Here is a 12,137-nt window from a genome sequence, read left to right on the forward strand (position 1 = left end):
AGGTGTGTGCTTGGGCAGCCCTCATCCTTTTCCCTGGCGAGGGCGGTAAGAAACTCATAGCTGTGTGTGTATCGACTCTTGACTTCTCTCTGGCCTGTGGTTCCAGATTTCTGGGTTTGACAGAAAAACAAAACAAGAAAACAAATGAAGGCCAGGTTCCCATAAAGAGTTGCAGCTTTTCATTTATGCTCCCTAAGAACATTCAAACCACACAGTGTATCATCATCATCATTTCATAAAATTTTAATTCTCCGATAAACAGGAACGACATCTGAATTGAAAACAGTTATTCCCAAGGACAGTCATTGACTTTATACCGACAAATAGACATTCCTCTGTCTTAATTTTTTTGTGCTGTGGTCTAGTGAAAATGTCACCCTGGAGATGACGATGACTCTGCCTCTACTCCCTCTGAATCATTTGAGGGCAGAACCAGAAGAAATGGGCTTTAGCTGTAGCAGGAAGAAGTTAGGTTACAGCCAACAAAGAACTGTCTTTGGAGGTCTTTAAAGAACTGGTGTCGCCACATTTGCTTCGGGCGTGAGGGTTGCAGAATCAACTCCATGGGATGGAGAGGCTGGTGACTCAGGGTCCCACTTTGTAGAAGGGCAGAGCAGGGACCTTGTCCTGAGGGATTTAGTCTCAGATCCACCAAGAAGCCTTGGAACCTAAAACGACAGTTCCCATCAGGCAGCCCTTTCCTGCCCAGAGTTCATGGGATGTGCGGGTGGTTGCATGGCAAGGGGGAGGCCTCCGTGGGCCTGTACTCAGCCCGCACTGCAGGGAGTCCCTGCAGTCACCCACCTTAGGGCTGAGTAGAGTGCCAGGAATGACCCTTGAGGGCTGAGGATGGAAGAGAGGATGGGAGGAGAACGAACACCCAGGAGTGTTGCCCATTCCCTGCTGCCACCTCCGTGTGATGGGCCAAGGCTCTGAGTGGGTGCGCCTGGCTGGCCACAGCATTGTTGGAGATACTATTTCCCTGTTTCCCCACTTCCCTCCAGCCCAGGTGCAGCCTAGGACCCAGAGCCTTCCGCCCGGCTATCCCAAAAGGAGCTCGAAGCCAAGCAGGTGAAGCCCTGTTCTGGTACAGCCACGCTCAACGCTGGCTCTGAGCCTACCCCTAGCTTGGGGCTTGTGACTTTGCCATTCTGTGCCGGAGTTGGGGTGGGGGCAGAGGGTGGTCTCACCTGCCTCATCCTAGTGGTGGAGATCAAGGCCTCTGAAGATGGGCTCCCATCCTCCGGGGTGGTGGCATTTTCTGACTCCAGAGGGGGTCTCAAGCCTGTCCCACTTGTGGGAGGCTGAGAGGTGGTGCTTCCAGTTTTAGACCCATGATGGCTGAAAGGCACAGACCTGCTCACGTCAGAATGGCCAGTCTGGATGCCTTCAGGTTACACGTGCAGAAACTGAGACCCAGGCAAGGGCAGTCCCTTCCTCCTCCAGGGTCACTCCGGTTAGAGGGGCTTGGACCCCCAGTTTCTAGACTCTGTCATCATTCTGCTCCCAGTCCTCAAAGACTGACAGAACGTGGCTTAAGTACCTACTAAGTGCAGGAGTCTGCTGGCTGCTGGAGTCGCGAAACAGCTGCCCTCAAGAGCTTCTTGCCAAACACGTGAACTCCAGGCCAACACGCAGGTGCAGGCAGGTGCTGGCTTTGTCCGCAGACTCCGTACTGTATGAGATGCTCCCCTCTTCATCCTCCAGTGAGGGCAAGGAGCCCTGCGGGAGAAAGCAGGGTCCAAGTGTAGATCTATGGTGGAAAGATCACAGATGGGAGGGCCAGAGATGCCTTTTTATTCCCTTGGGTCTTGAGCTGTATCTCCTATAGCCTCTAAAGCTGAAACTTCTCTCTTTTTAAAAGGACCCCTGACTGCCCCATTTCCTGACCAGCACCCTCCATCCCATGGTCTCCCCAGTTTCCTTTGTTGCTTCAGTTCCGATTCCGATACCCTGGTTCCGGGCCCTGCCAGAGTTCTGGTTCCAGAAGGCCCCTCCCAGGTGCCTTAGGCCTCCCTCCCACCTGGGCACAAGGCAACGCTGAAGACATGGGCAAGAGCATCCCCCAATACCTAAGGCAACTGGACATCCGCAAAAGTGTAATGAGCCTGGCCACAGGCGCCGGGGCCGTCTACCTGCTCTACAAGGCCATCAGGGCCGGCATAAAATGCCAACCGCCCCTTTGTTCCAACTCACCCGCCTGTATCGCCCGTGAGTGTCCGGGCCCTGGGGAGAGGGCTCTGCCCCAGGAGGCACCTGCTCCCGAGGTCTCCGATGTGGGAGGGCCCAAAGGTGACTCCTCCAAGTTCCTCCCTCCTTCCTCTTTCTCTTCTTCATGTTCCTCAGGCCCACCTGCAGTGCCCTGGGCAAGGCCCTGCTAGAGATGCTAGTGCAGGGTCTCTGGATCTCACGCAAGTGGATCCTCAGACTCGTCTGGCCAGTCTCCAAGTACTACATTTACTCTGGCTCCCAGGATTCCACTTCTCGGAAACTTGGCATCAGCAGCTCCCCCCATCCCTTTCCTGCCCCAGGAACTCGAGACTTTAAGGAAAGGGAAAATTGGAGGACCTACATGCCCAGAGCTTCCACTAAGTCCATGTGGTTCTTTTGTGCAAGCGGGAAAATGCGCCCCTTCTGCAAGACTCTCTATTGCCACCTGCTGGAACATCATGGCCATGTACTCGTTATAGTGGAATGCTGCTTGTTACAGCCATATGCCAGAAAATTGTTAGACACATCTGTGACCATGTGCTATGGACAATGTAACATTAGATGTGGTGCCCTTGTGCGGTACACGCCCTAGTCAACCGTGCATGGTGGTCCTGCACGTAGGGAGGAGGTTTCTCTTCGGAAGAGGCAAGGCAGCCTTATCCCCAGGTCCCTGTCCCCTGCTTCCCAACCCCATTCTTTCATTGCTTCTGAGTCTACAGCCTGAACTGGGCTGGGTGGCTGTCTAGGCCTGGCAATCGAACGAGAGCGGCACGGGCGGGACTCAGGCGAGGTCCGGAGGCTCCTCAACTCTTTGGAGTGTAGACACGATGAGTACGCCAAGAGCATGATCCTGCACAGTATCACGCGCTGCGTGTACTTGCTGGAGGCTGAGGTGAGGGATGGGAAGCAGGACGCCCCCCCAGCCAGCCTGGCCCCTGGGGCTACAGCCGATCCCTGTCCCGTGACTGGCCGGACTGTCCTGGGACCTGTCTCTCTCTGGCTGATGGTGGGAGGGGTGTGCCGAGGGATTGTGATGACGTGGGGGGCAGTGGGCCCAGGACACCCGCTTTTCCTGCCTCTGCCGTCTCTCCCCACATTCTCCAGGCCTCTGCTTGTACTACCGATGACATCGTGTTGGTGGGCAGCATGCTGGAGGACAAGGACAACAGTGTCAAAATCCAAGCTCTGAACTCACTTAAAGCTTTCTCTGGCATCAGAAAATTCAGGCTCAAAATCCAGGTAAGCCCAGGGCCAAGTGGTGGGGCAGAGCACACAGGATGTCCGTAGAACTGGAGTCCTTTAATTGGCACCGGATAAGCACTCATGTTCCAGAATTTTGTTTGGATCTAAGTTTGTAACCCAGAGATGAGTGGGAAAATGGTGGTCAGATTCCCAGCAGAGTCATGAAAGCCTTTGAAGCTCAGGAGGAAACTGAACCTGGGGCTCTGGTGGTATCTCTGAACCCCACACAGCAGAAAGCCCCCCTGTGGTTCTTTCTGGCACCAACCAATTCTCAACACCAGCTGGGTATCTAGCAATTCAGTCTGACACTGACTACCCAGAGTTAGCGCAGACGCCACGGGTTAAGGGCTCAGTCCGGCAAGCCTGCCCCCACTTCAGACACCGTCACAAGTCTGACTTCTGACTGACCAGCTGTAAGTTCAGGGGTTCCCTCAACTGCCTCTTTAGGTTGATAACTTGCTAACATAACTCACTGAACGTGGGAAGATACTTTACGTTTACCAGTTTATTATAAAGGACACAGTCAGATGCATGGGGCAAGGGGTCGGGGAAGGGGTGTGGAGCTTCCAGGCCCTCTCTGGGCACCCCCCACTCCCAGCATCTCCTGGGTTCAGCAACCTGGAAGCTCTCCGAACCTCATTGGCTAGAGGTTTTTATGGCAAGGTTAATTAAATCACCAGCCATTGGTGATTGACCTCAATCTCCAGCCCTTCGGCCTTCCCAAAGGTTGGGGGTTGAAGATCCCAAACCTCTAATCATACCTTGGTCTTTCTGGTGACCAGCCCTCACACTGAAGCTACCTAAAGGCCCTCCAAAAGTCACCTCATTGGCATAGACTCTGGTGTGACCGAAAGGGTTAAGAATAACAAGACTCAGGAAATTTTAAGGTGGCTGGACCACACATTCCTTCACCACCACCCTGTAGAGAAAATGTTAAACCACCAGATGCCACCTCCCCCATGTCCCACTGTAATGCCCCTGGCTCACCTGTTTCCGCACCTGTCCTCCCTGCTTCCTGCTGGTGGCCGCAGACATGGCATTCTCCCTGTCGGTGGTCAGTGCTGGCCTCAGGCCTGCACCCATCCCCTCCTTGCTCTTCCCCTCTGCCCCAGTGGCCTCCAGCCTCCTTCCCATCAGCATCCAGCATGCTCCAATCCCTCCCAACTTCCAAAGAAAACCAGAAAAACCTCTTCCTTGACCTCCCAGTCTCCCCCTAGCAAAGTGTCTATCTCTCCCAAATTAAAAATAAGTAAAACATTTAAAACTTACAAATACTGTATACATGTAAGGTAGAATAGCAATAAAACAAAACACACGCCACCAGACCCAAGCTAAGAGATAGAATATGGCCAATATGTTAGATCCCCCCAGTTGTGGCCCCTCCATCTCAACCGCCTCCCCCACCAGAGACAATCATGCCCTGCATTTTGTGTCTCGGTTCCGGGATACAGTTTTACCATATATGCATGTAACCCCGCATATTCTAGCAGGGCGAGGCAGATGATAAATAGGTTAAATATAGTCTGGGATGTTTTTAAGTTTCGTGTGCACGGAAGTAGGTGGTTTGTATTCTTCTGTGGTTTGTCTTTTTTTCCTCCAGCATTGAAAGATTGACCTTACTGGGCAGCTCTGTCTCCTTGTCTTTCACTGCTCTATCCTATTTTGTTTTACGAACACCGTGCCATTTGCCCACTGGTAGGCATCTGAGTTGTTTCCAGGAACTTGCTGCACCCACACCATGCCGTGAACATTCTCGTGTACGTCTCCCTCACGCCTGGGAGAGTTTCTCTAGGTGTACAGGAGTGGAATGGCTGGGTCAGAGGCTATGCCCGACTTTTCCAGAAGGGTTGTATCACTCTACACCCTACCAGCACTGCATGAATGTTCCTATTGTTTCGTACTCTCACCAACACTTGGGAATTTCACACTTTAAAATTTTTTGCAAAAAACTTTTTTTGGAGAAAAAAGTTTCTTTACACGTGCCCTCCCCAAATATGTACAGCTATGACATATCAATTAGAAAAATACCGAAAACAAAAAATAAAAACAGATTGAGAAACAAACAAAAAGTCTCCAGGTCTCCACTCGCTGGCTGCATCCCTCAGCCCCTCTGTTTCCCCAAGGCTGCGACTCGCAACCGTGTCACAATTGCCTGAAGAGCTGGTTAAAAGCAAAGAGTCGGGGGCCCACATCTAGAGAGTTCAGCTCAACGGGGGAGCTGTGTTTTTCACAAGCCCCCCAGGAAGTCCTGACGCAGGCGGCCTGATCCGCACCCTTCCCTTCGCTCCAGTGTGGTGTCCTGAGGGCCTGACCCCTATTCTCTTTCCGGGTTAAAGTAGTTATTCCCTGATCTCAGCTTCCATCTAGATGTGTTCTGGATCTCTGCAGCCTGGGGCTCCCTTGACGTGTTCCTGGTGGCCATCTGCTACTGGACGTATCCACTTAGATGCCCTAGAAGCCTTCTGACCCAACACATCCAAAGCGGAGCTCACGCCACTCCCCAAGCCACACCACACTCCCCGTCTGCCCGCTGTCCTGCCCCCGCGGCTGTCAGCATGAAGTGCCTGGTTGGTGGTGGGCTACACTTCCCTGCCCTGACCGTGGCCACTTACGCTGCGTGCTTTGTGCTCTCCCACGCCCTGGCCCTGGCACCTGCTGCTCCCTCTTCCTGAAACCCTGCCCCAGACCTGCTGACTCCAGCCTGTCCTTCAGGTCTCAGCAGACAGTGAGGGATGGGGGCAGGGAAGAGCAGAGTACTAATGGGACACTTACTTCCACCCCAGGATTCTTGCTGTTTCTTCCATAGCTCACAAAGGTACAGCTTGTGAGGTTGCCTGTCTTTGGCAATACCTGTAGGTCCAAGCAGGTTGCATCTCAGAACCCAAGATCCCTTCATTCGTTCAACAAATGTATATTGAACACTTACCTTGTGCCAACACACTGTTCTAGGCACTAGAGAGAAAGCAGTACGCAACAGGAAAGACACCTGCCCTTGCAGGGTGTACATTCTAACAGGGCGAGGCAGGCAATACACAAATAAGTAAAACATACAGTGAGTTTCATGTAAGCGCTACAGAGAAAAATAAAGAGGGAGGATAAGAAAGGCTGAGTGGGGGTAGGGCTGCAGTTTTTTTTTTTTTTTTTGAGACAGAGTCTGGCTCTGTTGCCCGGGCTAGAGTGCCATGGTGTCAGCCTAGCTCACAGCAACCTCAAACTCCTGGGCTCAAGCGATCTTCCTGCCTCAGCCTCCCGAGTAGCTGGGACTATAGGCATGAGCCACCATGCCCGGCTAATTTCTTCTATATATATTTTTTTAGTTGTCCAGATAATTTCTTTCTATTTTTAGTAGAGACAGGGTCTCACTCTTGCTCAGGCTGGTCTCGACCTCCTGACCTTGAGCGATCCACCCGCCTCGGCCTGCCAGAGTGCCAGGATTACAGGAGTGAGCCACTGCGCCCGGCTGGGCTGCAGTTTTGAAGAAGAAAATCTTCTGGGACTGGTGAATAGCTCATGGCACCAAAAGCATGATCTATAAAAGAAAAAAATAAATTGGACTTCATTAAAGTTAAAAACATTTGCTCCCTGAAAGACCCTGTTAAGAGGATGAAAAGATGAACTGCAGACTGGGAGAAAATATTTGCGGACCACATACCTGATAAAAGGACTTGTCTGCATTATATAAAGTGCTCTCAAAACTCAGTATTAAAGAAAACATGCAATCCAATTAGGAAATGAGCAAAAGACATGAAGAGATATTTCGCTGAAGAAGATATATGGGTTGCAAATAAGCACATGAAAATAGATTTAATATCACTAGCCGTTAGGGAAATGCAAATTGAGACCACAATGGGATAGTACTATACACCTAACAGAAGATCTAAAATCAAAATTAATGACAATCCCAAATGCTGGAAAAGATGCAAAGAAACCGAATTCTTTCATACATTGCCAGTGGGAATGTAAAATGGTACAGCAGCCACTCTGGAAAATAGTTTGGCGGTTTCTTTCAAAACTAAATATTCATTTACCCACCAGAAACTGCACTCCTAGACATTTAGCCTAGAAAAATGAAAACTTACATCTTCATTGAAACCTGTACACAGTTGTTCATAGCAGCCTTATTTGGAATAGCAAAAACTGGAAACAACCAAAGTGTCTCCCAACAGGCGAACGGGCCAGCACACGGTGGCGCCCCATAGCACGGGTAGACTGGCGATACCAAACAACAACTCGAGTAGCTCCCAAGGGCGCTATGCTGAGTGATAAAAGCCAGTCTCAGCCGTTCACATAAAGTTTGATTCCTTTTATATAACGTGCTCAAAATGAAAAAGGTCGGAGAGATGGAAAACAGATTAGTGGCTGCCAGGGGTCCAGGCTGGGGGAGTAGGTGGGAGAGACTCTACGGCGTCCCACGGCGGTGGGACAGTTCTGCGGGAATAATCTGTTGATTACAGTGGCGGTTACACACATCTGTGCGTGTGATTCATTCAAATGACCTAGAACGAGGCACACGTACCAACACCAGTTTCCTAGTTTCGATGTTGTGCTATGATTACGTAAGATGTCGCCATGGAGGGAAACTGGGGGAAGAGCACACGGGACCTCTCTGTGTTATTTTTGCAACTTCCTGTGAATTTATGTTAATAGTTATTTCAAAATAAAAAGTTTACAAATGGAAAGTGTGTTGCATGTGACAATGCTATGGAGAAATAGAAAATAAAGATGGGGCATAAGGAAGGCCGGAACGCGGGTGGTTGGGGGAAAGCCTTGAAAAGGTGGCGTTTAGGCGAAGCCTTGCAGGAGGTCAGCGTGAGCTGTGCGTCTCTGGGGGAAGGGTGTTCTGAGCAGAGGGAACAGCCTATGCGAACACCCTGAGACATGCGCCTGGCATGTTCCAGGAATAGCTAAGGAGGACATTGTGGAAACCACAGGAGCAAGGAGAGAATAGGAGATGAGATCAAAGAAGCAGTGGGGAGGGAGGGGTAGATCACAGGGTACAACATGCCACCGTAAGGACTTTCATTTTTACCCTGAATGAAATGGGGGCTCGTAAGCGCGGAGGAGTGACACGTCTAACATGTCTGCAGTTCTGAAAATAGACGCAGGGGGGCGAGGATGGCGGCAGAGAGACAGGAGGCTATTGCAGAAATCCAGGTGAGGGAGGATGTGGCTCAGAAGAGGGTGGTAGTGGTGGGGGTGGTGAGAAGTGGCTTGATTTTTGATCAAGTGGCTAGACGTTGAAGGTAGTGCCCACAGGATTTTCTGAAGGATTGGAAGGGGGCGGCGAGAGGAAGAAAGGAGTCGAGAATACCACAGATTTTTGGCCTGAGCAACCGGAAGAAATGCATAACCAACCGCTGAGACAGGGAAGGCTGTGGAAGAAGCAGGGGTGGGGTGGGGAGAGCGTGCTGACTCTGCGAGGTCTGTGAGACATTCGGAGAGAAAAGTGCAGTTGGCGGCTGAATAAATGGGTCTGGCTTGGGCCGGAGGCATCAGCACGTGGATGGTATTTAACACTGAGCGTCTGACGACGCCCCCGCAGGAGTGCTGTAGGTAGAGGAGAGCAGGTTGGGCACAAGAACCAGGCAGAAGCCTGTGAAAGAGAAGCCAAGTGAAGACGAGACTTCCAAGGGGCTGGGAGTGGTCAACTGGGGCAAATGATGTTGAGAGTTCAAGCCTGGGGAACTGTCTGTTGGTCTGGCCCAGGGGCCACTGCTCGGGGTAGTGAGGAGTGAAGTCAGAGGCTGGGGTAGTGGTGGGGATCTCCGCATGAAAGCAGACCCTTCTTTCTTCCCAACCCCAGGAACACTCCATCAAGGTCCTGGAACTGATCTCCACCGTCTGGGACACAGAGCTGCACGTTGCGGGCCTCAGACTGCTCAACAACCTTCCCTTGCCCGACTATGTGCATCCGCAGTTGCGACGGGTGATGCCTGCCTTGATGGAGATCCTGCAGTCAGACCACATCCTGGCACAGGTGCCTGAGGACCACGGCCAAGGCCCTGCCTTCCTGACCAGCCCCAGCACAGCACCAAGCGGGAGAAGCAGAAGTTTGTCTTCCCTGCTCGGGCCCAGACTCACCTTCCTGCCCGTACTTTACTCTTTCCTCTATGCAGGTGCAAGCCGTACGGTTGCTGAGCTACCTGGCACAGAAGAATGACCTCCTCTATGATATTCTCAACTGCCAGGTGAGAAAGACACTGAAGAGGGGCTGATGGATGCCAACTCAGGTATTGGGGAGGGAAGAATCATGGCTTCTTCATCCAGAATTAGCCTTGATGAATTGTCTTCCTGCCTCTGCACTAAATGCATTGAAAACCATCCCCTCACCAGGCACAGTGGCTCATGTCTGTAATCCCAGCTACTTGCTCGGGAGGCTTAGGTGGGAGGATTGATTGAGGCCAGGAGTTCAAGACCAGCCTGGGCAATATAGTGAGACCCTGTCTATACAAAAAATTTAAAAATTAGCCAAGCATGGTGGTGTGCATCTGTAGACCCAGCTGCTTGGGAGGCTGAGGTGGGAGGATCATTTGAGCCCAAGAGTTCGAGGAGGCAGTGAGCTACGATTGTGCCACTGCACTTTGGCCTGGGTGACAGAGTGAGACCTCATCTCTAAAAAAAAAGAAAAAGAAAACCATCCCCTCTTTTCTGTTCTTCCAACAGAATGAGGATCCATTTTGTTGGGAGGGGGATTCTCCCTTGGGGGGAATTTCTGAATTCCTAGAGTTAGGAACATAGGAGACAAAACAAAAGTTAATGTAGGTTATTTTAATATTAGTAAAAAATGACTTATGGTAAAGAACATTATTAGGGATATAAAGAGTTACTATGTAATAATCAGTGGTTCAGTTTACCAGAACAATAAAGCAACTCTAAACTTACATGCACCTAATAACATAATCTCAAGTTATATATATGGCAAAACTTGGTGGAATTATAAAGAGTAATTAACAAATCTACCACCACAGTGGGAGATTTGGAAGATTTTAACTACTCTTTCACCAACTGATAGACAAGAAACTAAAACTAGTAAGGGTTTACTTGGTATAAATAACACAAATAAGCTTGAGCCATTACATTTACCTAGAACACTGTACAGTTATTAAATGCACATTTAGCCAGGTATATGGCTCATGCTTATAATCCCAGCAACTCAGGAGGCTAAGTTGGGAGGATTGCTTGAGCTCAGGAGTTCAAGACCAGCCTGGACAACATAGTGAGACCCCATCTCTAAAAAAAATTAAATAAATATTAGCTGGGTGCAGTGGCACATACCTGTAGTCCTAGCTACTTGGGAGGCTGAGGTGGGAGGATTGCTTAAGCCCAGGTGTGATAATGAAAGGAAAACTAAAAAATTCCTGTACAGTTGAGTCTGAAACTTAAGTATACTGGGGAATTGAGGCACTAGGAGGATGGAAGAATAGAAATTTTAGAACTTGCCTCTCTCACCATTCCCATCACAGGTGCACTCCAACTTCCTGAATCTGTTCCAGTCCACAAAGCCAGGGAGTCTCCTGTTTGAGGTACTGGTGTTTGCTGAGCGGCTGAGTGAGGGCCAGAATGCATCCCACTACCGCGCCGTGAAATGGCATTACAACGAACAGTCTCTGCACGAAGCTCTCTTTGGGGACGAGTCGCGCCTGGCAGACCGGCTGCTTGCCCTGGTCATCCACCCTGAGGAGGATGTTCAGATCCAGGCCTGCAGGGTCATAGTCAGCCTGCAGTGCCCCCCGGACTTGGGAGTCCGGCCCTCCTGCCAGCCCAGTCATTCCTACTTTAAATGCGGGGAATAAAATTACGGAGAGCCAATAAATGAGTATGGACAGGAGCTTGAAGCTTCTTAAAGCTTGCGTGTCTGTCCGTGGTCTTCCAGGGCTGGGTGGAGATTTCATTCAGCGCAACCTCAGCCCCGGGTCACAGGAGTGTTCTCCCAAAACACACCCCCACTTCCATATTTGAGGGACTGACTCCCCTCTTCTCTTGCTGCTCTTCAAACCTGAATGTGGAGCCAGAGCTTTCAGGGCATTGGGAGAAGGCAGCCTGGGCACTGAAGCCAAACATACCGCAGGAGACACTTGGCCTGGGACTGGGCGGCCAGGCTGGGGTGCGCCACGGTCCCAACCGCCACGTCTCTTTAAAAATGGCAAAGGTTATTTCTTATTCACACGGCGTGCCCACTGCAGGTCCGCTGGAGGCTGGAAGGGCAGGCTCTATGTCATCCTCACTCAGGGACCCAGGCCCCGGGGGCTCCTTCACTGTGTTTCTACAACTATTAGAGAAGGAAAGAGAATGTGGCAGTGGTAACTGGCTCTTAAAATTTCCACCACAAATGACACTCACCACTTTCGCTCACGTTTCACTGGCCAGAGCGGGCAGGGAAGCTCAGTCTTACCATGTGTCCAGGAAGAACTGAAAATATTCGGTGACAGCATCGACAGAGACCTGCAGACCTACTGGGTAAGAGTGGGAGCACCGGAATCGGACCGCTCGGCTCAAATCCCAGCTCTGTCACTTACTAGCTGTGACCTTGGGGGAGCCCATTAGAGCCTCAGTCCCTTCATCTGTAAAATGAATGTAATAAAAGTACTTATCTCTTGAGGCTGTTGGGCTTGCGTGGGTTCGTGAACGGAAGGCAGGGTGTTCTGCATGCGCTCCCACAGATGGGCTGAGAATTCTTCATGGAG

The 12,137-nt window shown here is 50.9% G+C and overlaps 1 protein-coding gene across 1 annotated transcript; it reads left to right on the forward strand.

Moving 5' to 3' along the window:
* The first annotated feature begins 1,079 nt into the window (after positions 1 to 1,079).
* Positions 1,080 to 11,288, forward strand: ARMC12 (armadillo repeat containing 12). The gene is made up of 6 exons (XM_012646657.1): positions 1,080 to 2,292; positions 2,958 to 3,103; positions 3,316 to 3,450; positions 9,257 to 9,430; positions 9,570 to 9,641; positions 10,917 to 11,288. The coding sequence occupies exons 1-6, from the start codon at positions 2,049 to 2,051 to the stop codon at positions 11,244 to 11,246; spliced, it is 1,101 nt and encodes a 366-aa protein (XP_012502111.1). The 5' UTR covers positions 1,080 to 2,048; the 3' UTR covers positions 11,247 to 11,288.
* The last annotated feature ends 849 nt before the right edge of the window (positions 11,289 to 12,137 follow it).

This window comes from Propithecus coquereli, unplaced genomic scaffold (assembly GCF_000956105.1).
Source record: "Propithecus coquereli isolate 6110/MARCELLA unplaced genomic scaffold, Pcoq_1.0 Scaffold248, whole genome shotgun sequence".
NCBI classification, from domain to species: Eukaryota; Metazoa; Chordata; class Mammalia; order Primates; family Indriidae; genus Propithecus; species Propithecus coquereli.